Source organism: Arvicanthis niloticus, chromosome 1 (assembly GCF_011762505.2).
Source record: "Arvicanthis niloticus isolate mArvNil1 chromosome 1, mArvNil1.pat.X, whole genome shotgun sequence".
NCBI lineage: Eukaryota > Metazoa > Chordata > Mammalia > Rodentia > Muridae > Arvicanthis > Arvicanthis niloticus.
The window spans coordinates 122,505,851-122,533,634 of NC_047658.1; the positions used below are offsets into that span (position 1 = coordinate 122,505,851).

The following is a 27,784-nucleotide window of genomic DNA, read 5'->3' on the forward strand; positions in this document are numbered from 1 at the left end:
TCTGAATGCTGTGTTAGCTCCAGAGTATTCACAACATTGTGGGAAACGTTACAAAAATCTGTGAGATCCAGTACAATAGCTGTTAGCTCCTGTGGGGCTACTGAGCACTTGAAATTTAGTCCGTGTAACTGGCAAAGAAGATTTCTAATATTAATTAGTTCCAAGAGTTAAGTTTACATAGCTGTAATTGGCTAGTGTACCAGAATGACAGCATAAATCTAAATGGTTCAAGTTTGAGAGTTTTGGACAGTGTCTAGATGAAAGACTTTCAACAAAATGAGGGGCTCAGTAAATATTTGGTAACCACCTGCCTTCTATAACTTCTTTCATGCTTTCTGGGTTATCTCAAAAGAAATAAAAAAAACAACAGTTCAAAACCCCATAGTAATCCGACTTGAATATAACTAATGATTTTAATATAGGGAGTGGCATAAAGAAATTAGTAAAAATAATTAGAAAATAAGCATTCTAGAAGTTATTTATGTTTAATGCTTAAAAGTCTGAATGCACAAACAATCTACCATCATAGAAGTACTGGTGGCCAATACAATGCGTTAGAACTATGTACAATGCACAGTTTAGTATCAAAATCTTTCTACACCGTAGAGTTTTATGAAACTGTTAATGACATCAAACACTAAGCACTTAAGACACCATTTTTTTTGCTACCACACGAAGAACGTCAATGACAGTCCATTTCAACTTGCAGCATCCATCCATTTCTAGTATGAAATTAAGTGATTTTTCTACTTATACAATAAAGTTTATCTACACAGTTCTTGATTTTGATCCATAGCAGCAAAGGCACTGTACATCAGCAGATCCACAGACTTAAAAGATCTTTTTAAAGCATTCAAACAAAAATAATAATAAAAAAGGAGTCACATGTTATAGTTTAACAGCAACAACAACAACAACATAAAAGATAACACAATGTTTCTGGCACAATGGCACAGCCTGTGTCCATTTCAAGGACATCCAACTAAGACATGGAAAGAACCAGAGGTAAATAAAGCAAGTCATCATCCCGGGAGTCTCCTCTTTGTGGCTTTCAGAGGGTGGGCTCTGCAAACCCTCCTCTGCTGGCCTTTGTGTGTGTGACTTGCTTTGCACAGCGGTAGGCAAGCAGTCCCCGTACCTGCAGCTCCTAAAGAGCATGCTACAAAACAGCCTGCCATGTCTCACAGCTCACAACTGCCCAGAGACACACAACTCCCTCTGCCAGGAAATTTGGCAAAAATATTTAGAAGAAATTAAGTTCTCTCTTTGAGGCCCAATTTAATTTCTTACCTGTCTATAATACAATAAAAAAGGAATTAAAAACATATTACAAAGATACTTGTCAACAAGTAAAAAATAAAAAAGAAAAACATCTAATTATTTTTGTTGAATGTAATCTAAAGTTATAGACATAATGGTTAAAGTTGCCCAAATAGACTCAAAGGAATAGTAATTGGCCTGTTATATTCTACTTGTTCAAACAGCCAATCCAAATGTTTTTTTAATATAAGTAGAAAACAAAAGAACCTCATAACAACACAGCAACATATTGCTTCCATGTGTAATTATACATTTCACATCTCTATACAGTCAATAGTCTACATTTAGTGACATTTAAATCAGTTATTTTAAACCTTCCTTTCCCCTCCCTTACCAAAAGGGAGGGGTGAAGCATCAAATACAATGCACCTTCATTATCAATGCAGGAGCGGACAGCTTTATTTAGTCAGTCATTGTTAGAAAGCCTTCTTTAAACAAAATAAATATATTACAGATATAATACATAATTAAAGATTCCATTCACTGTTAGGTATTCCATGTTCTTCCAAGTCGATAGCTGAAGATTTGGTATCACAGGTTCTTAATAAGTATTCACAATTCAATAGCAAGGAGCAAGTGGGGCTACGGAAGGGGATAAACCCCGCAACTGCAATGACTATTGGAACTCCTTGGTTTTAGGATGGGAGAGGGGTGAACAGAAAAGTACAACAGCAAAGTGCTATGAGGAGGAGTCCAGTTTGCAGGAAGATGCGTCCTTAATAAATAACTTCATAAACCGTAGCTTTCTTGTCCCCAGAGCCAGTGACAATATACTTGTCATCCACAGAGATGTCACAGCTAAGCACCGATGAGGATTCTTTGGACTACGGAAGAAACATATCAAGAATGTCACATACAGAAACTAAGAAGCAGGACTGGTGGGTGTAGAGCAGATGCACAGCCCAAGTGTTCCACAGAGCTCCCAGAAGCCCTGCAGATAGATCCAGAGCAGTCCCAACATTTCTAGACATGCAATACTAGATCATCCCTAGCTTAGTCTAGTGATTCTTGTCCTGAGGAATCAAAGAGAAAGGTAACTCAATGGTCAGAGTACTCTGCCAATGAGGCAAGGTCCTGTGCTTTAAACTCTATTCCTGGGGCTCGAAAAATACCTCCTGGGTAAAAGCACTGAATGCTCTTATAGAGAACATGGGTTCAATCCCAAGATCCCACAACTGTTTATAGCTTGTTCTAGGGAGTCTTCTGCTTTCCCTGAGTACCAGGTATGCAACATAGTGCATAGACATGCAAGTGGAAAATAAAGTAAAACAAAACAAAAACCCAAAACAACAAACAAACAAATCCCCTCCATTCTCTAGAGGGTCCAGAGTAGGTCATTCAAGACAAGAGAAGATTCCAACTGCCTGGACAGGTAGCCTGGATCTCAGTGGTGCCACAGAGAAGCAACTACAGCACAGGTCTAACAACTAACGGCAGACACTAATAAAAATGTCTACTACTCCTAGCATAAAACATAAAAACACGTAAGAGGAGTTCAATAGTTGGAAACAGAAACACATTCCACTACAGAGGGGTGCGGGGTGATAAGGGGATGAGGGCAGTTCACACAGACAAGGTTTAAACTAGTACCCTGAAGAATACTTGGAATATCTGTAGCTATAAATGCAAGAGAAGTACCTAATATAGTGCATGTCAAACTTTTTTATTGTAACTGTTAGTGATTAAAATACTCAAGCCAGCATATACATACTTGTGTTTAATTAAAAAAAATAGTCTTATGCTTTTTCTTTCAGTTTGTGTACCCAAAAGGTCACAAAATTCCCAGTATTAAAATATAAGCTTCAGCCAGGCATCGTGGTGCATGCCTTTAATCCCAGCACTTGAAGGCAGTGGCAAGTGGATCTCTGTGAGTTCCAGGCTAGCCAGCGCTACATAGTGAAATCTTGTGTCATTTAAGAAAGAAAGCGGAGAAGGGAGGTAGTGTTATAACAATAACATCAGCTACTTTGTCATGCCATGCCAAAAATCTTGTATGATGGTCTACTTTGGATTCAGACAGTTAATCAGCTATATAAAGATGATGTCATTTCTTTAAGAGACCTGACAATTTGTTATATTAGTTTAAAACATGAAAGAAAAGATAAGAACATTCTAATTATAAATTAAAATAGAAAGCCACTAACTCATCTATGAAATTCATGAAAATCTGTAAAAAAACAAACAAACAAAAAAAAAATGGAGAGATTTTGTGTTCAAGTCTGTGTTTGTGCCATGTTTTAATCTGGTGTTTTATTCAAATAATTTCCAAAACTTCACAAAATTCTATTATGCTACTAAGAAGTTTATAAAATTAATCCAGTTTGACTGGACTCTCCTGGAACATTCTTGGGGAAAAGAACTGATAAAACTGAATAAAAGAATTTGAAAAGAATTGATACTACTCATGAAGTTATTTACACAAAATGTTCAAGATTTAAAACAGAAAAAAAATTACACACACACACACACACACACACACACACACACACACACACACGCGCGCGCGCCAGCGCCACGGAAGACCTAAACCCCTGACTGAAATATAAATGGGATTGAGTCATGGGTAATTCAGGATTGGCTGTGACAGCAGGATCAGAAACTTTAGCAGATGACTCTTGTGCAACTAATCCCCCTCCCCGCTTCAGGCAGGGTCTTACTCTGCCTGAAATAATGGTGTCAGGTGCCCCCACATAATTTCAAAGCAGTTAAGCAGGTGCACTCCTCATAAGATGCATGGAGATGAGCAGGCAGCACACGACACTGGTCACTCAGCAAGTGAGGCATTACCTGGAATATGCTGGCCCCATAAGGTGTCCTCCAAGCATTCAGAAGGTTGTCCTTTCCAGTGCTTACAAACCATTTGCCTACAGGAAGAGGGTTTTGTGATACTTTGTCATTTGCTTCATAGAATGCTGAGTTAATACAGAAATACATTCCATTTATAACAAATAAGACTATCTTTTCATTTCAAAAGTAAAGCCCACCCACCTTCTAGATTTCATGAGTCATTGATTATTATAATAAGGAATAAAGTGGATCAAGATCAAGAATTTACATAGCTTGTTAGGAAAGCATGCATGGTTAAATAAGTAAACTATACAGTTGTGAAGAGAGACACATTAACAAAATAAAAGACTCAGCTTGGAATGAGTCACCTAAAAAACCCAAGCAATCACTCTGGTTGATAGAAACTGGAAAAAGGGGGCTTGCTTACCACAGTGGGCAAACTTGAGTGACAGCACACAGCTCTCATGCAGATGCAACTGGTATTTGTCTGGCTTGGTGACATGCAACACTTCCACATTGCTATTCTCCATCCCTACTGCAAGCCACTCTCCGGTTGGGCAATAGCCCAAAGAAAAGATCTGCAATTAAAACAAGTAACAGTCAGAGGACAAGGTCCTCTTTAAGGTATGCCCTTTAATATAGAGGAAATCAACAAAACTCAAAATGTACAGAAAGAATCAAGTCTAAGCGATGATCTCCATAAGATCTGCATTCAAGTCCACCACATTTTCTTTTAGTAGGTCATATTACCCACACAGGCCACACCTGAGAGGTGAAGTCATGCTGCTGCAGCTGCCGCCCTTCACGCAGGTCCCAGGACCTCACAGTGTTGTCCAAACCACCTGTCCAGAGCTTGGTGCCATCATTAGAAATATCAATACAGCTGGCTCCATCTGTGTGCCCCTGAAATTGCCTGAGAACATAAAATGGCGGAAAGACCTTGAAAAATCTGTTTTTATTTAAATTCAATTGAGAACTCTTTTCGGTGATCAAATTTAGTGTGGAGTTTATTTACAGATCTCATGTGGTTTATGCTTCCTAATTATTCAAAATAAAAACAAAACATATCATGTATTTGTGTTGGCTGTGCAGGAGGAAAAGGGCATTCTCACAAGAAACACCTAATGGAAGTACACTCTGTGTGACCTACTGCAGGGACACTTCCGGTAAAATGGACATGAGGCATGAAGGAAAGAGCTCAAAGTGGATCCTCATTTCATAGACGAGTACAACCAACCTTGAGTATCTGAATCTTACCCTAAAGCCACAAGAACAAATAATTTCCCTTTGGAATTGCAGCCCTTAAAATAAGAGTGTAAATGGCTCTTCTCTTCCCATACACACCTCTTGCCTCCCAGCTAAAGTTCCCAATCTTCTCTCGCTGTTTTCCAAATCATACTGTTCGTTCTCATTTCTATAACCCTGCTGTCCACTTGTCTTTAAATATGAAAAAGCAGACAATTTAGACCATGTGAGCACAAGCAGCAAACCACCAGGACTGGGCCCTTGGCAAGAGTCGTACAACCACTGCTGAAGTTGTGACCCATGCATCACCTAACTACAACCATATACTATGGCTTCTCACCAAGGAGCTAGGGGTGATGATGGCTGTCAGCAGGCACAGACAACAAACTGCAGACACCTAATGAGCGCATGAGGTCCTGACAACATTCACTATGTAAAAATGACCTTTACTTCTAAAACTCAGTAATATTGTGTGTATGTGTGTGTGTTTGTGTGTGTAAAATGAAACAGAAATAAGATATAGTGTGGAAGCAAAATTTCACATATAAAATTTGTTATCTTTAAAATGCATCTAGTTCATAACATTTTTTAGAAAGTAGTTGCATTCCACCCAGTCACAGACAAACACACAAACATATACACACAGTAAGACATCCACACAATGCTTTGAGCACCACGTGGTAAATCAGCTCTCCCTTTCAACATAGAAGTAGATTCAGCTGACCTACCTCACCAGAGTCTGGTTGTGCAGATCCCACACTGCGATGTTGCCATCACTGCAGCATGAGAAGCAGACCTTGGAGTCGGGGCTGATGGCCAGAGCATAGCAGGCAGGTGCTGAGGATGTCAGCTCTGCCTTAATGCGTGGGGTTGGAGCTGCCAGGTCCCAGATGGACAGTGTACTGGCTTCCCCTCCAACAATTAAGGTGCGACCATCAGGGAGCAATCTGCAGGAACGGATGTAGTTATCCCTATTCTGTGGAGACAAAAGCCATCATGAAATTACTCATGAGGAAAAGAAAACAGCATTAACATGAGAGCAGAAATCCATAAACGTATTGTGTTCCCTTCTGGTTTAATGAGCCATTTATACTTATGACAATGATAAAGTAGATTAATGCTGCAAAATTACATGAAATTAAGGAAGTATTTAAACTTGATCTAAAAAATTTAGTACCAAGATATTTAATCTTAATTAGCGCCCAAATGCAAAGATCTAGTCCCACTCCCATAGCCAAATTAAACAACTGTGATATAATCTGCACACGTAGATCCATATGATCTGTGTACACACCACTGCAGTTCTCTAAGTCTGAAGCCCTGCCATTCTTTGAAGAGGATAGAGGGTCTCGGTATTAATGCCACATCAGTTAAAAGTCACTTGGCAGTTGGCTCTTTTGGCCTAGCCTTGCTATGTGTGACTATCAGGCATTATGAGTTCAATGAAGTGCCAATGACAGGCAGCAAGACAGGAAAAGAAACTGTCTCCCCTGTTAATGAGTTTGTAGAAATCTTAGGTATACTTAATTATGTTAGATTATGTGATGCACCAAAAGATGCTTCTGATATAAGGGAAGAAAGTAAGCTTCAATTTCCTGTGCAAACCAAGGACAACAGTTAAGGGGCTTGGTAACCACACAAATAGTTGGGCCTTCAGAAAGTGCACTGTAGAAACAATGTATGGAACTCTTAGTATTCTTGAATCAAGTGACTTACCTTTGACCCTGGGGACAGGGTGAATGCAGATTGTACAGGTGCACATAACAGACATAAAGAACTAGACTACTCTGAGAGAAAACCCCCACTTACTCTCTTAGGATTGCTATGATTTTTCTCATAATCAGGGTCTTTGTCATCCCTGCTTACTTACCAGACAGTCCAGCTGAGAGACTGGGCTCTTGTTGCCAGGGTGGCTGATGTCCCAGACCTTTACACAGCCCTTGCCGCCTGTGTACACGTGCCTTGTGGGGTTGCTGATGGTCACTGCACATACCACTTCCCCATGGTTGAGGGTGTTGATCTGTCGAGCATGTCGGGGGATCCCGGGTCCAATGAGGGCATCAGGGGGAAAAGGGACTGGCTGCATCTGGCCATCAGCACTAACGTGAAAGGAGTATGCTCTAGGGTACAGAAAGGAAAAACCGAACAACAATGGAGAAAGCATTAGCTTTTGCTTGTTTTCTTTTAGATCGGGGTTTTATGTATGCATGGCTAGCCTCAAAAATCACTAAATAGTGAAGGGTGGCCCTGGATAGCTAGCCTGCCTATCTCTACTTCCCATGTGCTGTGATTAGAGGCATGCCTTTATTATGTCTGGCTCAAGCAGTGACGAATATCAAACGCAGGTTCTATGTATGCTAGAAACATACTCTATTCACAAAACTACCTTCCTTGAAAATTTTATTAAGCTGTCCAATATAACAAAAGAAATATCTTTCTTTCAGTGTCACTTGAGATGTGTAAAAACAAAGAAATAAACAATAAAAAAAAAATCATGGTACAACACAATAACATTAGCTTTCAAGACATAGTGCTAGGTCTATAACCAAATACCAATTGGTTGTTTAATAGTTGTTATATGACATCAGTAATTACCGAGGCTCTATGAATGCAATTCTAACATCAAAATGAATGATTCTATAGCTTACAAAGAAATAAGTAGGATAGCTAATGTCATTTTTTCACTCTAAACCTTCATTGCTCTGTGGTTCCATAGCCTGTAATAGATTTTACCTATAGATGGATTCAGTCTAATCAAATGAGTTATTAATAGAGATCAGTAAGCTAAAATTATGAAGCTCTCAAAGAGTTCAGATGCTGTAGGTAAAAACACTGAAAGGACAGATGTGCAAGAAAATAGTTTTAACATACTGATCAGACTCAAAAATCACAAATTCTAAAAGATACAAAAGTAATGAGAAAATGAAAAGTGTTCTGTCCTGTCCTGTTCTGTCCTGAGAGCCTCAAGGTCCACCTTCCTGTGTATAGCACTTCCATTTCCAGTTCATAGCCTTAAAAAATTTCTAGTGTGAAAATATTAAACTGGACCTTAAGTCTTCATCAAAGGTTCTACTTTTAGTAGACAACTATTAATGTTAGCAAAGGCATTAGTGAAGCTTCTGGGATGCAGACCAACTTTAGGGGGAAACAGATCCCAATAGCAGGTGGGAAGGAGCTGAGCTTATCTTGGCAGCTCTTAGGGACCAGGGCTGTTTTTGAGAAATATGTACCATACCAAGAGAAAGCACTTGTGGGTATATTGGGGGGGGGCAGGGGAGGGGAAAGAAGCTTGGACTAACCCAGGCACAGGATCAGAACCAAAGCTGAGATAGTGGGGTGGTTTGAATGAGAAATGCCACCCCAGGTTGTCAGGTACTTCAGTGTTTTTGTTATCCAGCCAGTGGTGCCATGTAGGGAGTTTTAGGTAGTACATGCTTGCTGGGTGAAGTATAAAGAGCTTTGACATTAAAATCCTCCGGCTATTATAGCTTTCTCTCTGCTTTTTGCATGCATTTAAAGACATGTGCTGTTAGCTATCTGCTCCGGCCACTATGCCAGTGTCTTGTTGCTTCCCTGCTATGTCAGACTCTTAGCCCTTTAGAGTCATAAGCCAAAATAAACATCTTCTTCCACAAGTTACTTTTAGTCATGTGTTTTATCAAATTAACAGAAAAGTAACTGAAATTGATAGTTTATAGTTTTTACTGAAAAAGTCTGAGGGCATGCCACAGCTGCTGAGGGAAGGTTTGGGAGGCTGGGGAGTGAATAGACAGATGGAATTTTCTGAGTCAAATAAAGAGGACTTGGAGCCATACCAATGTGTGACCTCAACAGAGCAAACTTATGAGGACTGGTAGGAATGCTGGGAGCACAGTTTGTAATGGACAGGGCTTGGCTTGTAAAGCCACATAAGACTCTACTGGATAGGATGCTTGGATTGTGGATACAACATCTGGAGTGATGAGAGCTTTTAATTTAAGTAACTGAAATTGAGTAAGGCAGATTCTCACTAGAGATGATCCTGGAAACACAATCCATCAGGGGCTTCACTTATAGTAGACACTAGTCACACACCTTGTGTCAGATCTGTAAGGGAAACTCCATAAAGGTAGAAGATAGGAGTGGATTCAAACAGTGGAGTTCTCAAAGAAGCATGGTTTTTATAGAAGCCAGAAATCTAACTCATCAAGAAGCTGCAAAGAAAAGCACTTAAGAAACACCATTGAACTGATGGCTTGCAGGCTGTGAGGAAAATGTAAGGGCACTTTCTTGGGGGGCTGAAGAAGGGTGACCTCAGGAGAGCCAGGTCGAGAGAAGGCTAACTGATGTAGTAATCATGGGGTCACAAAGACTAGGTCTTACAGGAAAGAAAGGAAGGAAGGTTAATCCTGAGTCCTGGAATTGAAGGTATGCACAGCTACTGCCCTACTAGTATACATTCTCCCCCAAACCAAATTCTTTGTTAATAAAGGGATAATGATTTACACAGATCCCAAACTGATAAAAACTGAAGGCAAAGGCAGCCTGGGCCCCAAGCCCCTACTTACTGCCCAGTCTTCTTTCTTAGCACTCCTCTACTCCCAGTTTTCCAGCTGTGGCTAGCATGTCAGCAAGTGTACAACCCCTTCCACCATGCAGACCCTTCAGCCTCTGACCTAAAACTGATGCTGGAGTGGCACTAACACACTTTGTCACCCTTCAACATCCCCAGTACTGATACCAGCACTACTCTCTGGTGGATGGGTGCTCCACACTGGTGAGTGAGGCTTCCCAGGAAGGTGGGAGGCTGATTTTTCAAGTTGGGAATAGCTGCTATACCATAGTCCCCTAATCCCAATGTGGCAAGACGACTTGTGTCTGTCAGAGACTCCTGAGGGGTTTTCAGAAACAATCAGGGCTATACTCCCTTCCCTGCTGCCTAAGGGCTCCAGCCCAACAGGGAAGGAGTTAAGGGCCTTCTGCAAGTTGGCAGCTGCCCAGAGATGTCTGAGATTATGGGAGGGAACACCCTTAGAATGGCCTATCCTCTTGCTGCAGTGTGTATCCTGGCATATTGTCATATCCTGGTCCTCAAGCAGTCATATTTGTGTCAGCATGTGTGGAGATGGCCCACTTAAATGCCTGTTCCTGTCCTCTCTGCTCTCTTCCTGTCTGCCTCCAGTCAAAATGGTGCAGAGTAGCCAGAGCTGGTCCTGGAGAGTAGACCCCTGCCCCTCTCCCCAATAGGGACAGCTTCCTGGTGACCAGTATCCTTATTCCTATGCTCACCTGGAAGGATGGGTCCCACCAAACCCCAGGCTTTGCTGAGTGTGTGTACCCCACTTCCTGGTGACTGATGTCTGCCTGGCTACTGTCCATTTGTCCTCTACCCACCTCATGTCCTCTCTGGCCACTCAAAGAGTCTGCCAGCACAGCCTTGAGGATCTGGTGCTACACTGACTGGTGTGACCTTGAGCAAGCTGCTGTCATGCCCAATGCCAGTCCAGTTCCAAGGATGCTCCTTTCAGGGTACCTAGGAGATCCTGCACAAGCTCAGTGTCAGTGAGGCATTATCCTCATTACTGCTGTCCAAATCCTTGCCAAGATATACATTGTGTGCATTGGACTCAGGGCCTCACTCATACAAGGCAGTGTAAGCACTCTACCATGTGCTACACTCCACCTTTTTCAAGGCAAGGTCTCACTAAATTGCTCAGGCTGCCTTGAAGTTGCAATCCTCCTGCCTCAGCCTCATGAGTATCTAGGATCAGGGAAGCTGGCTCCACAAAGCTGATCTGAAGACATAATTTTCAGGGGCTCAAATGAGCTAGACAAGAGAGAGGGAGGCTTAAGAGGGACAAGAACCACCAAGGACGCCATGCTTATGCCTTGCCTCCACAGATACTGGCAGGACCTGGGCTACCTCATTGTCTAGAAACTGGCTAGCCTCACATGCAGAAACAGGGGGTGGGGACATGGCTGGCTTAGCACAACTTCCCACAAGATGTGTTGTCCTTCTGTGATGGCATGGTGCACAACCCGCTGGGGCACAAGGCTAACTTCCTGAAGCTTCTCATCTCTCCTACATCATTCTTACTGACAGTTTCTTTAAAAAAAAAAAAATGCTCCCAAGTATCACTAAATGAGACTAAGAATTTTAAGAATGTAGAACCTTAAGAATTTGAAGTTTAAAAAAAAAAACAAACCATACTTTTCTTCAAGGTTTTCAATACATGAAGTACCTACCATGTGAACATCTAGAGCCCAACTACATGAATGACTGGGATAAACAAAATACAATCTCTTATAAAGAGATTATATAATTTATAAGAGATTTATATATCTCTTATAAAAAAATACAATCTCTTGTATATTTATTACCAGAAAAGCTATGTTTGAGGTCAGGTTTCTGGGGAAAGCATGACAGCTGTCCATTTGCAGTGGTAGTGGAAACCTGTGGTGTCATTAGTCCAGACTAAAAGAAGAGAATCAAGCACAAGGCTCAGAAACATGGTGTGCCAAACAGACTGTAATTCTACAGTGGTCTAATGGGTATGACCCTTAGACCAAGGTGGACACCAAGGTGATTAAATATTCCAGACACACTTTCACTTCTGGGGCTTTAAGGCTAACCTGCACCAAGTACCCTCAACTTATCCACTCTACTACCTCTAATAGTTACTTGGTGACTGTTAACAGTGCCTGAAGAAAGGACTGTACCTCTTCCCTAAAAGAGCCCTTCCATCTTCCCTTAGTTCATGTGGAACTCAGAGGCATTTGAGCTGTTATTTGATTAATCTCATGGCCTTGTTATTTAGACACTGCCTGAAAAAGACTAATCTTTCACCTTCACAGTTCTTGGCTAACAAAACTTGTTAGTCAACCACTATTTGCACAGCATACACAGGTACACAGAATTTTATGGTAATTGATATTTATATCTTCAACTCTCAAGGAACTCAAAGTCTTATTTCCCTTATTAATAAGCCAAATATTTACTGAACAACTTGGCTTATAGAGCCAGCACTGTTTGATGCAACTGGAACATTTGGGTTAGTCTGTAGTAAAGTTAGTACAGAAGGAAGAACCTTCACCTTCTATTGATTATTGTTCATAATACTGAAAGGCATGTTGCTGAAGGAGAGAATTATAAACTTTATATTTATATTATATATATTTATATTTAGTCTTTGAATAAATTTGCACTATGAGCATCAGCTGTGAACTATGCAGTATTTAAGGCACTGGAAGTTATTTCATTGTTTGCTTATTTGTTTGTTTTCAAGACAAGGTTTCTCTATGTAGTACTGTCTATCCAAGAAGTAGCTCTGTAGACTAGGCTGGCCTTGAACTCAGAGATCTGCCTGCCTCTGCCTCCCGAGTGCTGGGATTAATGGAGAGTGCCACCACTGCCCAGCTGTGGAAGTTATTCTATAACTGAATATTCATTGTTGGTGGGGAGTGCTAACTGGTACAGCCACTATGGAAATTAGTGTGGGGGTTTCTTAAAAAGCTGACCTATAACACCACTTTTGGGCTTATACCAAAGGGATTCTGCATCTTACTATATAGCGATACTTGCTCATCGATGTCCATTTCTGCTTTATTCCTATCAGAAAATGGAAACAACCTAGGTGTCCATCAGTGAATGAACAGATAATGAAAATGTGGTACATTACACAACAGACTATTTACTTAGCTGTTGAAAAAAATATTACGAAAATTGCAGGTAAATAAATGGAACTAGAAATAATCATCCTGAGTGAGGTAACTCAGACCACGAAAGACAAGTACTGCAGGTTTTCTCTTATATATGAATATCAGCTTTTAAACTGTAAATGTGTGTGTTCTATTCAGAATATCTAGAGTTAGGGAACTAGTAAGTGACTAAGGGTCTCACAAGGAAGGGGAAATAGAATGTAAAGAAATAATGGGGAAAATTAGAATAGGAGGATTAAATGGAGAGGGTGGTGGAAGGGCACAGCAGAAAAGGGAATATTGGTAGGGATAACTCAATTTGAAGGCCTTTTTATGTGCAATATATAAAAATACCATATAGATCCTATTACTGTAGAAGCTTCCTAAGGGTACAAAATATATAAAAGGAATTTAAATGGAATTAACCATACAATAGTGAAGACAATGCTAAAACTAGACATCATGTGCTACCAAACAAAACCTACAGTACCAGGAGTGGGTGTGCAACTTTTTGACTAAAGGTATCATAGTCAACCCCACCCCCTGCTCAACATAACAGGTTACTGTTCATGTTATTAGTTAGCCTTCTACAACCTGATGGTAAAATCCTATTGCTGAAGATACCGTATACTTGTTATCAAAAAATTGAAAATATGGAAAAATTGAGCTGCTACTAGAAGCTTCACCTTCTATTGATTATTGTTCATAATACTGAAAGGCATGTTGCTGAAGGAGAGAAGACCCAAAAGAGATGATACACATATGAACTCACAGTGATGGTGATAACATAAATATGTCCTGTAAAAGTTCAAGCCAGATAAAATGAGCATGGAAAAGGTGAAATAGGCATAGAGGCCCACAACTAAGTAAGACACTATTTACAAACAATAGCTGCCAAGGGAAGAAAAATCTTCAGTGGAGCAATACTAAGTATAACAGCCATTCTGCAGGGTGGGCCTTATGCTCAGGAGTAGTTTGACAAATGCAATATAGAATCCATATGTATTTGTATAGATGTGTGATTTTTTGTTTGCTTTGTTGAGAAAGAACATGGAGTTGGGTGGGTAAAGGAGGCTCTAGGAGGAGTGGGGGAGGGCAAGATTATCATCAAAATATCTTTCATTTAAAGGGGGCAGCATCAGATATGACACCTTATACTAACTAGACTTTTCAACCCCACAACTGTAATCAATATTTCTGAACATTATATTAAAAAAAAAAAAAAAAGACAAGGAAGTATCTGTTCTGCTTTTGCTTTTACAGAACTCATATTCAAGTGGGAAGAGGCAGACAATGGCTACAAGTAAGCTTTCAAAAGCTGGGCATGATGGTGCCCCTCTCTAATACCAGCCCAGCACTTAGGAGGCAGACGTGGGAGGATCAACAACTCAAGAACACTTGGGGTACATAGTGAAACTCTATCTCAAAAAAAGGAGAGGAAAATGGCAACAGGGAAGGAGGCAAAAAGCAATGTTATTTAACAACAAGAGTTATCAGGGCAGAATGCTCTGTTATAAGGACATCTAATAGATATGGAAAGTGAGACAGTGAGTCATAGAAAATGTTAATGGAAAACAGTCAGTTTGAATAAATGCCCAACAAGCAAGCAGCCAGGTCAGCCTCTGGGAGAGGGAGATTTCTGTGGCTACTCAGTCAAGTCTGGATAGTACAGAAGACTGGGGATACAGCACGTGAGTGGTAGGTTCTATTTCAGGAAAGATGCCAATCAAAGATGTGTGTGTGTGTGTGTGTGAGAGAGAGAGAGAGAGAGAGAGAGAGAGAGAGAGAGAGAGAGCACTCACATGCATATACATGCATACACACACACACACACACCTGTGTATAATGAGGCAAGAATGTTTCCTAAGAAGAAAGAAAAAAGTTTCTTTCTTTCTTTTTTGAGATTGAAATACTACTCTGAAAGTTTTCTTGTCCAGTTTTCTAATCCAATTAGAACTGTGTTTCAGTGGTGAGAACAGAGGAATCCAAGTATATGGAAAGCAAGACTGGAACAGGATGTGATGAAATTAGAATCTACAAAGAGGCTGGAAGAGGTGTGTGTACTTGGTCTGTTATCACTCCAGGAGAGTGTGAACAGACATTCCAAATGCTCAGTTCACAGTAGCGGAGCCAAATGAGCAAACTACCTTTTCTAGAAATAGAACTGAACAGAAGACTGTCCTGATTTTTTTGAAGTTTTAGCGTGTCTGTTCTGTACATGTTCAAATTCTAATCATGTAAGTTTGCATATAAACATCACACTTTCTGAACAACTGTCTTAAAATCGGCAACAGACAGAGAAGCCTTGACTGCCAGAGCTGCCTTCCCAACTTACATTTTATATGAAGGCTTGATCTTTTTTAAATGAACATACAAAACTGAACCTTATTATGCCTTATCTTTTGCTAGGAGAAAATGAAAACTACATTGATGCTATTCAGTAATGCCCCATTTCAAAACAAAAGCAAGAACCAGAGCTTTGTAGACAATGAATCCAAAGGACAAAAGGTACTCACGGTTTTCCTCCTGGAATGCCTGTCAAGTTCGGAGGTATTGCTGGCACACGCATGTGATGGTGTGGATCAAATCCCACCTAAAATTGTCCCCATACAAAACAACAAATAGATTCATTTATTATGCTTTGCACAATATGACACCTAAAGCCTAGGATCACAGATAATTTGAAAATATGATTTTAAAGACATTTACAGCAGTAGCTATAAAATGACAGGATTTAATGGTCCTCTATTCAGGACTGGAACATACAAAAAATTATACTATTAATTATTGATTGAGACTTATGACAAAAACAAAGGCTTTATTACGATTTTTCTCCTATGTTGTTTAATTTGGTAGTTTAAAATTTCAAAATGACTACTAAATTTTAAGAAGTTATAAACTTTCTCGTTCTCCCAAAGAAAACTGATCAAGACATAATCACATCTTTATTAATAACAATTAATCTTTTGACAAATATATTATATAAGCTACATTAAAAAGAATGCCGTGGGTTCTGAAACTCTAATCTATAAAAGCATGGAAACATACCACAGGTGATCTTCCATAGGCTGCTGCTGCTGCAGCTGCTGCAGCAGCTGCACTCATCTGCGGGGAGATGTTGTGTAGCCCAGCATAGGCAGCTCCAGGGCTGGTCAGCTCTCCGTTCATGCCAGCATGGGGCACAATCCCAAAGGGGGTTGGATATGGACATGGTACAGCCATCGGGGTCCTCAGGCTAGATGCTGAAGACAAAGTCAAGAACATAAAAAAAAAAAAGTTGCACCTTCTTCAGTTGGTTAACAAAACAGACCATAGTTCAAATGAACAGATTTTATCAAATGAACAGATTTTACTATTCTCAAAATCAGTCAAGTCTTTGGAGTGGTTAAGTCATTTATCCCATTTTTTTTTTTTTTTTGAACACTTAATGAATGACCTGTTAGACATGGAGGGGGCCACATGCTTGGTTTGAAATACTTACCTTCTCTGACATTCAGTGCTGGTCATTACTACTTTTAACAGATTTTAGTTCTTAAATTACTTAAATTTTAAGAAAGTATAAATAAATATACAACATCTTTTCCTTACTAACCTAAGGGGTCCACACCTGGTGGCTTTCCAGGTACAGGCCTCAGTCCAGGAGTAGAATTACTGCCAGGGGTAGGTGCATCAGTTCGTGGAGTAGGGGTATTGGACTTTGAAACAGGAGTAGTAGACTTTTCATTCTAACAAGAGATGAAATATATCAGATATGAGAACATGATTTTAAGAGTTATTTTTATATTAAAAGAGCAAGGAAAACAAAACAGAGAAATAGGAGAATTTCTTTAGCTTGCCTTACATCTCACATCAGTTAAAAGTAGCTGGCAAAAAACCAAGAGGACACAGTTCAGGAAAACCTGAACTGAAGCTGAATTCAGGAAGTTATTTGTAAGAACCTGGTCTCAATTAGAGGTCAAAGAAATTCACCAATATGCATTCTGAATGTGGGCTAATACTGGTGGCCATGGTTAAGTCAGGCCCCCAATATACTGTTCACATCCTAAGAAGTTCCATATCTGACTTGTTGCTCTCAGAAAACAACCACACACGAATCACCATAGATCCCAGAGGAGAGAAGAGAGTCCATGAAAAGACAACCAGAGTTCCAAAAGAAAGAACAGAGGTTGAACCCAAACCTCAATCTAGCCTTCCATCCATTCAAAATACATATATTCTTTATCTGGACACAAACTGAAGAATCCTCACAAGAATTCACAGAAGCTGATCCTTCAGCTGTGAATTCAAAAGGTCACTGAAAAACACATATGGCTTTTTAAAAGATGAAAATAAGTGGTGAAGAGAAAAGAGGATTTAAGACACACAAATGCAATCCGTTCCAAAGCCCTGTACAGGAGGAGGTGCAGGGAGATAGGCAAACTGCTGGGAGGTTCAGTCTGGCATTTGGGTTGAGTCAAAGCAGCCTTTTATTAGTGAGAAAGTACTTAGGCACAAGCTAAAACTATTGCAGTTGTATCTAGCTTGGCAAATTCAGATAAAGCTACTAATAAAATGACAGTGAAACTCCAGAGTGAGTTCACCACAAACCACAGGCAATCAGACTGTCGCATCTAACTCCAGTGTGTATTTTTCAACTTTACTATGATTTTTTTCTCTCATTTTCATCCACTTATCTCTCTCTTAAGCTTATAGACTCAGGAAGCAAATACCATCAAGTCAGTAAACCTTTCTGGTCCAAAACATCTTTTCTAATTAAACTGGAAATTGAAGCCATGAGATAAATGGGAAATACACAAAAATTGAAAAATCCCAAACCCAACAACTATCCTGGAAGTAGTAATTCAGGTTATGGAGTAGCTTACAAGGCTAAGCTCTTTGGATTTGGAGGAAGGAGTACTGCTAGAAGATGCAACAGAAGCAGGGCTGATGGGGGCATCTTTCTTGAGGAGGCGTGTCTTGTCCAGGCCATTCTCCCTTGGGGAATGTGCTGGGCTTCCTCGAGGGGAAGATGGATCCTACAAAGACAAACATGTAAGACTGACAACTGACTCACAGCACTGAAGTCCTTTACTGGGGACACTTCTAACTAAAAACATTTAGGAGCTTGCTTAAAAGTACAAAATGTCTGGAATTAACTGAACTTTAGTGAATTAACATTAACTGAGATAGCTAAAGGAACATTTGGTATTGAGGTGAAATCTGAAACAAAAGCAAAAATCAAAAACTCCATGAATCTGCAAGGAACATCAATAAAATCAGTAGGGTGACACTGACACCTGTTATTTCTAACGGGAAAGGACAGTGACATCTGGAAAAAAGGAGATGCACTTTTGAAAGGCTCAACAATGTATAAAGTGAGTAATAGTTTCTCCTAAGTGCTCTGGACACTTGCCTTTGTCATAGCTGCAGAGCAGCAGGAAGTAAGGATAGCCACTAACATACCTCATTGGACACATCAACTACCAAGTTGTCATCACTCTTCTCGCCATCACTGTCCTGCAGAGAGGAGGAGAGGCATCATTTCTACCCCCAGGGGAAAAAAGCACCATCAATTTCAGCTACATTTATGTGCCCAAACAATATCCTTATGTTTGATGAAAACTGTACCCAACAGAGTTCTTCATATTTATGTTATGAGCTAGATAATGATTCTACTTCCCATTTTTAAAAAATGCAGTACAATGACTTATTACTCTAGGATACAGAACACAAACTTTCACGCCCACCTAAACACATCCTACAAGTGGTGGGGTGTGGTTTGGTCTGGCAGCTTTTAAAAAATCTGAATAAGTCACTGTGTGGTTAAACTGAAAACTGTAAAGTAAAAATCCAAAGTCTGAGCTTCTTGTGAAGCCTGCAGCCCCAAAGGGAACCAGATGGCAGGGAGCAGAACAACAAACACCTGCCTCCACACCTCCTATCCGGCATGCTCCCTTCTCTTCTGACCTGCTCAGACCTCAGAGGAAAACGAGATTTGATTTACATCACAGACATATATCTCTGCACATGCATCTTCCACAAAAATCACATCCTTTCCACATCTCTAAGATAACCACATAAAGTTCTACCTACTCTAACAGAAACAATAACCTACTATATCCAAGTCTTAGATAACTTGCTACAGGAAAGCATACACATGTACACACACACATATACATAAACACACTGTCTTCAGATAATTGATGACGATAGCTAGATACACAGAAAAAGAAAAAAAAAAGTAATTCTTTTTAAAAAAATCTTGTAAAGGATACTGTTATCCTGTGTTCTAAAATTGGCTGATAATGGTTAAAATTACCAACTGATAAAGAACAAGACAAACTAGCCTCCTCAAACCAATGGTGGATGAACTTACATAGCGAGCTGCAATTTCTTTTTCTTCTGTTTTCTGCTTTTTGCTCTCTGAGGAATAGTCTGTAGAGTTCCTGTGTTTCTCAGAACCTCGGAAACTGGCTGATGGGGATACGGAAGAGCTCTGGAATTAGAAACAAAAGCAGGATTGAAAAAGATCATTCACTTAACAGAGCAATTAGATAAATCTTTTTGCTCTGCAGCACATACCTGGAAAGCTAGGGAGACAGGGATAAAAGAAGATCACAGATACAGAGGAAAAGAAGCAGAGAAAGACAAGGCAGAAAGATGAGCAGAAGAAATACAAAGGGCAGCAGGCTGAGTACAACCCTAGAGAGCAGATTAGGTCTCAAGCACGCCGAGCATGTTCAAACTGTTCAAGGCTTTCAGGGAGTTGGGAAAGAGAGGGGATACAAGAAAAAGCACAGAGGGAAAGATAGGATGGTTTTCTTTGTTTATTTTGCTTCATGAAGTTTATTGACAGCGAGTATGTATTTGAAACTTCCACAGAGAAACTAAATATGGGTAAGCTTAAAGGATAATCAATAATTTTTCAATTAAAAACTAAAATAAGTGGAAAACTAACCATCTGAGCAACCAAACATGGTGGCCATGTGATATATAGATCATATGATCATATTTACAGAATATTTACAGAAGATTAATATTTACAGAATTTTTGTTCAGCCTACATTTACAGTCCAGAACATTCAGAAGTTAAAAAAATCCTTGCAAATATTGACTATATTTCTGCATATTCTTTATAAGCTTACTCATTTTGCTTCTGGAAACCACAAACTCACTGTGCCCAGAACAGAGGAAGAGGGTCATGCCTCAGATTTCATGTTTGTTCTTTCAACACACACTTAATCTGAAGTGTCTCCATACTGGTGACAAGATTAGAAGCCTGAGAAAGGTGGTTCTCCGTCATGAAAATCAGCACATGCATGAGAGCTTAAATCTATGGTTGAAAATGTGAAAGCTGAACTACCCTTGATAATCTGTCAGAGCTTGGGGAGATGTCTCAGTGGGTAGAACATGAGGGCCCCAGTGCTGATCTCTAGAACCCCATCTGAATCTGGGAAGGAGCAAGTGCCTGTAATCCCAGCCCTTCTACAGGGAGATAGGAGGTAAAGAACAGAGAATCTCAGAAGCCTATAAACCAGATAGCCTGGTGTACAGAGCCATGGACAAGAAGAGACCTTGTTTCAAAACTGGTGAAAGGCAAGAACCAATACCTCAAGTTGTTCACTAAGCTCTATACAAACTCTACCAACTCACTCGCTAGCACACACACAAAAACCAATCAACCAGCTAAGCAACAACAATAAAAGCCCAACCAAGGGTGATACCAATGCAGCTTAGTTAAGAGTGTCAGCTCATTTCAAAAGCAGTAAAAAGGATACCTGGAACTAAAGTACCAAGGAAAGGAAAAAGTTCTAGGAAGAAAAAGGAATCACCATCAAAACATCCTGCAATCTGAAAATCAACCCAGGAAACTATTCAGCAAAGCTCTCCCTATTTAGAACTTTACTTATCTCATAGAAAACCAATTCATTTGATTCTTTTTCCTTATCTTAGTCTGGTGGTAATTAACATTTATAAATCTAGAACCTTTGCCAGTGCCTTTAAACTACTAGAGGCCATGTGATAGCCAGAATTTCTGGTTCTATATGTTCCATTTTATTTTTGATGAGTCATAGTGTATGTATGGCATACCTAAACTTCTAAAGAATGCTGTTTGGAGTTGTGTTTAGAGGGAGAGTAATATGAACTACTGAGTAAGGAGGTGATTACTGTTAGAGGCTGCCGATCCTAGCCCGTCTTTACTCTAGCCAGCCCTGCTGAGGTTTACATACATGCTCTGTAAACTCTATGTACTAGTTCATTCTCAAACATTCAGCAAAATATATTGTATAAAATTGTCAAAGAACAAAACCCACATTAGACACATTGCAGAAGTTCACTGAATGAATCCACAGGAAAATATTTGAGTAAAATGTGCTAGGGGCCTTGGGTTGTAAAGGAAGTTCCACACTTTCTTCATCTTATTCCTTTACAAAGATGCATTTTCCTACTAATGTGGTATCTTACAAATGAAGTTGGTGATGAAGAAGTTCAAGTGTGTGTGTGTGTGTGTGTGTGTGCGCGCGTGCGTGTGTATTGCATGCATGTGGGTGTTTAATCCTGACCTTTCTGACACTCTATTTCCAGCCATTTCTACTTTTTTTCAAAAGAGAAAAAAACAATTTTTAAATAATATTGAACATATTCTCAAATATTAATGCTAAAAGGTAACGCCTGTTTAGTCTTAGTGCTTATTTACTGGCATACATGTAAAATTAAGCATCTTTTTTTTCTCTTAAGGTTGTTATTGTCTCTCATTTTTATGGACAGCTCTTTCTTCCTTTTGTGTGTCTGTGCGTGGTATGTGTGCATACTTGGATACAATATATATATATATATATATATATATATATATATATATATATATTATACAGTGGGTACAGGTATATAGACACATGTCATGTGCTATTTGATGCTGGCTGTCTTCCTTGATGTCTTTTCACTTTATTTATTAAGGCAGGGTTTCTTGCTGAATTCAGGACTAGTCATTTATGCCTGTCTATTTAGGCAGCTTCCTCTACAAACAGAGTGTCTTCCATCTGAATGTTGGGATTACAGAGGGGCTACCATGCCACCTTACTAATATGTAGGTTTGGGGGATCTGAACTCGACTAAGCCATCCATGTCTCAAGGTTCCTGTCATAATTTTGTTGGAGAACAGAGTTACATATTTGATTTTGCTAGTAAGATAAAAAAAAATATAGCTAATTATCACTAGCATTTCAAGGTTAAGCTGTACAGTGCGTACCGAGGTCATCAGTGATATCCTGGTAACGTAACAGCTCTACAGTTAAACTGATGCGTGGGTTTTCACCACAATGCTTAGAAGTCCAGCACTCTGCTGCTGGATGGGCACTTGGGTTTCCTAAGCATAGGAAAGATTTAAGTGATGATTAAGACACTAGAAAAGTTTGCTTTCTTATTTCTTTGATTATTATAAAAGTTTAGTTAGGTTGGTTAGTCCCATAGCTTACTACTACCTAAGGCACTTACTGGAACTCAATCATGGACCTATATATATCAAAACATTTCGACTTATTCAGAAAAATATTTTCATTACAGTTTATCACACATATAAGCAAATACGTTGCAGGGATCAATTTAGAAGCCAAAAATACTCTGGATGTTGTTTTTTTTTAAAGCTTTTCATTTAAAAATAATCATCTACTTTTACCAGGAAAAGAAACAAAATTGTATGTTGAAAGGGGATGGGGAAGAATGGCAGCATAAAAAGAACCCAAGAGAAAAACACAAACTTTTAAATTTCATATGAAAACCCCAACTATACTGGCAGCACAAATGCATTTCAGATATACCTAGTATTATAAACCAGTTTTTTTCTTTTTTTTTTTAAGAAAAGGAAAAATTTCAAGGCTTATTCTGAAATCCACCTTAGATTTTACTGAGGCCATTGGGCAAATTCAACTGTAGAAGTAACATCTCTAGCAACTTGAAATGGGTGGCCCAGATCAAAGATGGCCATGTATGGGAAAGAGTTCTATAAAGGACTCTCCAAAGAAAGCCATATGAATATAATTAGCTAATTTTAATAACAGGGATTCTGTGATGGCAGGCAAGGGCATCTCTCTGGAGTCAGACAGTATGGAGTCTTCCATTTGCCGGCCTTGTAGCCCCAGGAATGATGATGTTTACTCTCACCGAGTCTAACTGTAGTTGGGATAACAAGACACTACTATCTTCATCTACTCTGGGCTTCTCTGAGGATGAAGAAAAACAATTTTTATAAAGCTCAAAAAATAGTCTTTAGGCACACAGCCTAGCTCTTCAACGACAGTAAGGCTGACCCATCACTGTACAGTGTGGGTTAGTCCATTCTATTTACTACTGATGAGGAAAGAAGAGGCTCATGTGAGGACTATTCTAGGCACTTCTGTAGTGCTCCCCATCAACATAGATACTCCAATGGCCCATAATGATAGGGTTTCAATTAACCAAAACACAACTCTCACAATTATAATAAAGTTTTGATTCTATACTGCAGAGAAAGGAGTATAAATACTATAGTCACGTGGGATTTTTTAATTTGATTTTAAATGTCTCCCAAAGTAATTCTCCTTTCCTCAAGCTGAAGACTGATGCCTATACCAAAAGCAAACAGTAGTGACTTAATTTCTTTCAAAAATATTCACTTTTATTTCACAAACGGGAATGTTTTGCCTGAGGGTATGTATGTACACTGAGGATATACCTGTTGTCATGAATGCCCTGGACCTGGAGTTGTAAATGACTGCAAGCCATCAGGTAGGTATTAGGAACTGTCCGCAGGTCCTTTGTTAGAACAGTAAGTGCTCTTAACTACTGAGTCATCTCCTCCAGTCCTTGAATTCAGAAAAGCTATGGTTTTGCTCTATCTCAACAATGAAGTGCTACATATTCTACAAATACTTCCAAGAGGTTTTGAAATAAAGATGATAGCCCCAACAAATTTATGTACACCAAAATAACATGGTACCATATCCAGTAGCATCTGATTAATATAATGTTCACATTTCCATTCAGAGAGCAAATGAAAATAATCCTCAATTGTGAGAAACATAATACCTTAAAAATAAAAAACATGTGGTCAAAATACAAAAGTCTCATATGCCAATTCACATCACATGTACAGTTATGTAAATTAATTAAAATTCAGAGTACACTCTTGTTGACTGTGACAAAGCCCGGAGTCAGTAACTGGTGTTTCCTCACTGCTTATTACTCCAAGATTTTTATTTAAATGGCCTGCTTGATTAAAGATGTCATAAAAAGCACACTCTACAGACAATCTCACAGAATTTGCTTTTTCAAATTAACATAAATCAAAACTCACCTTCAAAAATGACTGAACTTTCTGAGGATCTGCCCTTGTTAAAAAATTTAATATAAAAGCCACATAATAAAGACTATTGTTACTACACATTTCATCTTTGTAAAATTTCATGAAGGAAATACTCTTAAAAACCACTTGTTATTGTCTTTCTGTCTCTCTTCTGGTAAGAAAAACTTGGGTCAAGACAAAGTGCTACATATAATCAAAATAACATGAAACCAGAGAGATGATTTTAAGTCAGCACCTTCAGGTTCACAGTGTGGACATAAAGTCAGACAGACTTGAGCTCAAGACCAGCCTGTATCACTTCTGTTATTATCTGGGACAAGCTACCAAAATTTATTAAGTTTTCATTTTCCAGAGGGTGGGAATAGGGTGGAGGCATGACTCTAAGGACTCTGTAAGAACTGTAGAGCTCATACTGTGAACACAGTACTTTAGCATCTATTATAATAAGCCTGTATGAAAAGCCAATCCTCACTGGCAACAGTGGAAACAACTGTATAATCTTCACTTACTTACAGGCTCACCCAACAAGGATTTACTGAATGTATTCTAAGTGAAGAAATAAAGAGAGGAATGAATTCCACTGCTTGCCCTTCCATCAGAAGTCAAAGTATTTATGACACAAAGGGATATGTATTGTTTTTCCTTCATGAAATAGAAAGACAATGCTTTGATATGTAGTCTCTTGTGCTTTGTTTCTGTGGTCGTGGCATTATGCATTATTTGGTCAGGATAAAATGCGTAATAATTTATAAAGTATCAATACAATTGATTTTAAATTAGAACATTATCTTAATGTCCTCTTGAGGTTTCTTGACTGTTATTTCCTCTTCCTGGAATAAAGCTCTTGGCTCTGCACCAGAAATTTCATTAAATACATTTATTTTTTTCTTGCATGTACAGCTACAAGAACATGATATTTTGCTGCCAAAGATATGGGTTTGATTCTTATACAGGTGACTTAGCTTCCCTCACTTGATGTCACTCTATATACGGTCCAAGTTGTGAGCTACATGAGGAAACAATGGTGCAGGGGTGTGTGTGTGTGTACGTGTATACAAGTACTTCACATTAATTATCACAATTTTTACAAAACTGAAATATTTGCCAAGCGCATAGAACTTTATATTAAATACTACTGTTTAATCATCTAGTCCATTCTATGTATACCCTTTAGTTCAATAGCCCTCAGGTTTGCAAAGTTTAAGATAGCTAGCCATATGCTTTTGTTCTTCCCAAGAATTCCCTGCCTTCATCAACAACCAACTTAAAATGTTTGTATGTGTAAGGAGAATTGGTTTAAGAACTATCTTGTGCTGTATTCTGGGAGGGGAAGGATGTTGTTTATTTGCTTTCTCTCTCTCTCTCTCTCTCTCTCTCTCTCTCTCTCTCTCTCTCTCTCTGTGTGTGTGTGTGTGTGTGTGTGTGTGTGTGTGCATGTATGTGTAAATATCAATATAATTCCAACAGATGCTTTGAAAAAAATTAGAAGGGTAATGACTGAACACTAAGCTTTGGCAAGCCATACCTTAATGTAACACAAATACTTAGATGTATGTGCAAAGGTTTCAAGAGAATGATTTCAAGTAACAGCTTTCATTGACAGCTAGATTAACAGATACAGCGTTTGACTGGAAGAATGATTGATTCATGGTTTCTCTGGTTACCTTACCGTATACACACAAACAACAAAAACAAGATTCATCCACTTGTATTTATATATCTGTGCTAACACATAATACATATACACATATGTAACAACAACAAACAGGGAAAAGAGGCTATATGTTTGAGAGTAGAGGTGTGGGTGCATGAAGGAGTTGGAGGGAAGGGACTTGGGAGGAGAGAGAAAAGGGAAGAGAGAAATATAATTAATTTTGAAAAGATTAATCTGGTTAAACCAAGAGAGAACTTGGCATTAACCAGTACTAAAATGTTGGCAAGCAAGTCAAACTGCAGCTTACTGTCTTACCCTCTTCCCAAATACTAAGTAAAAAGCTAAGTTACAGTCCACTGAGAAAGATTTTAGCACCCCATTCTACAGCTGTGAATAATGTTCTCCTTTTCCTCTCTCTCATCTGACTTCCTCACCCTTACAAGCGCGTGAGCATGTGTTCTCCCTCTCCTCCCCCCACCTTTCCCTCTCTCTCTTTCTCTCTCACACATACCCTCTACCTCTTTTCTAGCCCTACTAGCAACACCTCTGTCAATACTTAAGCTTGCTGTTGGCACTATCAGCTAAAAAGGCTGTTGACCTTTATTCCAACATGTCCTTTCTGGGTTAATTACTTTTGTATACTTGGTGTACTCTATGACATTTAATCACTACAGGGCTACTCAGTAAACAGAACTGCATAGAACTAACTGTAATTCAGCATCAAGCGAAATGGTGCAGTGATAGCAGGAATGGTCTAGAAGAAAATAATCTTGCAATATGGAGAAATAAAATGAATACTATTTGATAAATGACCATTTTACTAAAGAGAAAGAACACTAGCCCAGGGGTACACTTTTACTATTAAAGACTAAAATGGTTCAATGGACACCCTTCACCATGTAGTGCAAGTAAGTACAAAGCTGTGTTTGCTAAGCAAATGACTGAATTTAAGTATTTTGCAACCCAGATGTGACTTGGGTGCTATAGTCTCTCTTTTCATGCATGCACATACATGTATAAACATCCCATCACAAAGCAGCCTTCTGCTAATAGGATCAGTGTCCTCTGATCTGGCATGTAGTTTGTTGTACCTTGGAGCAATGTTCTGTTTCAAAAATTCTAGGCTAGAGCATTCAAGAGCATCTCCAAGAACAGAGGACAAATCGAATGTCACATCACAGACATTTGGGGCACTGATGAAAGTTTTCCACAACAGGTACTCACTCACTTCTTTCCACTGGAAATAAACAGTGGGATGGAGAGGGCATTAGTTGCTAGACCATAGGGACAAAGGGATTCACTGCAGAGCTTCAGTTTTAGCCAGTAGGGAAAAAATTTGATCAAACAGGCATGCGCTGAAATACAGCTACCTTAAGCTGAATGTTGGCCATATGCCAGATACTTGGGACATGAAGGTGAACAAGGCACCGGCTTTGTTTGTATAACACAGAATCTTAAGAGAAAAAAAAAAAGCAAAGAATGCAATAAGCATGTGCTCTAGTATGTGACCTCTGGCTTGAGTCTCAGGTCTAGCATTTATCAATTATGTAATTCTGGGTCAGGCAACTCTTCTAGGCTTCTACTTTCAAAGCTGTCCAACAAAAATTGGGTTTATTCCCTACAAAGTCTGCAGGTTACAGTCTGCGTGTCTATGCTTCAATATAATTCCTATGTTGACACCTAAACCCCTATGTGTTTGTATCTGGAGGTGGGGCCTCTAAAAGGGGATCAAGTCAAGAGTAGAGCCTTAAGAGTTGAATGACTGAGATTATGAAAGGACAGCT

General features: G+C 39.3%; 1 protein-coding gene across 7 annotated transcripts in view; it reads right to left on the minus strand.

Annotated features, from left to right (window-relative positions):
- Positions 1 to 466: 466 nt before the first annotated feature.
- The window catches only part of Tle4 (TLE family member 4, transcriptional corepressor), a 137,577-nt gene continuing 110,259 nt past the window's right edge, over positions 467 to 27,784 (minus strand). For 6 of the 7 annotated variants that reach the window (XM_034500070.2, XM_034500027.2, XM_034500037.2 and 3 more), the window contains 12 exons: positions 19,385 to 19,504; positions 18,472 to 18,525; positions 17,892 to 18,044; positions 16,622 to 16,754; positions 16,078 to 16,271; positions 15,546 to 15,622; positions 7,223 to 7,472; positions 6,081 to 6,328; positions 4,873 to 5,020; positions 4,535 to 4,685; positions 4,108 to 4,184; positions 467 to 2,144 (listed from right to left, as the gene is read on the minus strand). In XM_034500070.2, coding sequence (XP_034355961.1) covers positions 2,037 to 2,144; positions 4,108 to 4,184; positions 4,535 to 4,685; positions 4,873 to 5,020; positions 6,081 to 6,328; positions 7,223 to 7,472; positions 15,546 to 15,622; positions 16,078 to 16,271; positions 16,622 to 16,754; positions 17,892 to 18,044; positions 18,472 to 18,525; positions 19,385 to 19,504 — 1,713 coding nt within the window. In that variant the 3' untranslated portion in view covers positions 467 to 2,036. The remainder of the gene's footprint in view (positions 2,145 to 4,107; positions 4,185 to 4,534; positions 4,686 to 4,872; positions 5,021 to 6,080; positions 6,329 to 7,222; positions 7,473 to 15,545; positions 15,623 to 16,077; positions 16,272 to 16,621; positions 16,755 to 17,891; positions 18,045 to 18,471; positions 18,526 to 19,384; positions 19,505 to 27,784) is intronic. The other variant, XM_076918197.1, reaches the window with a different exon arrangement.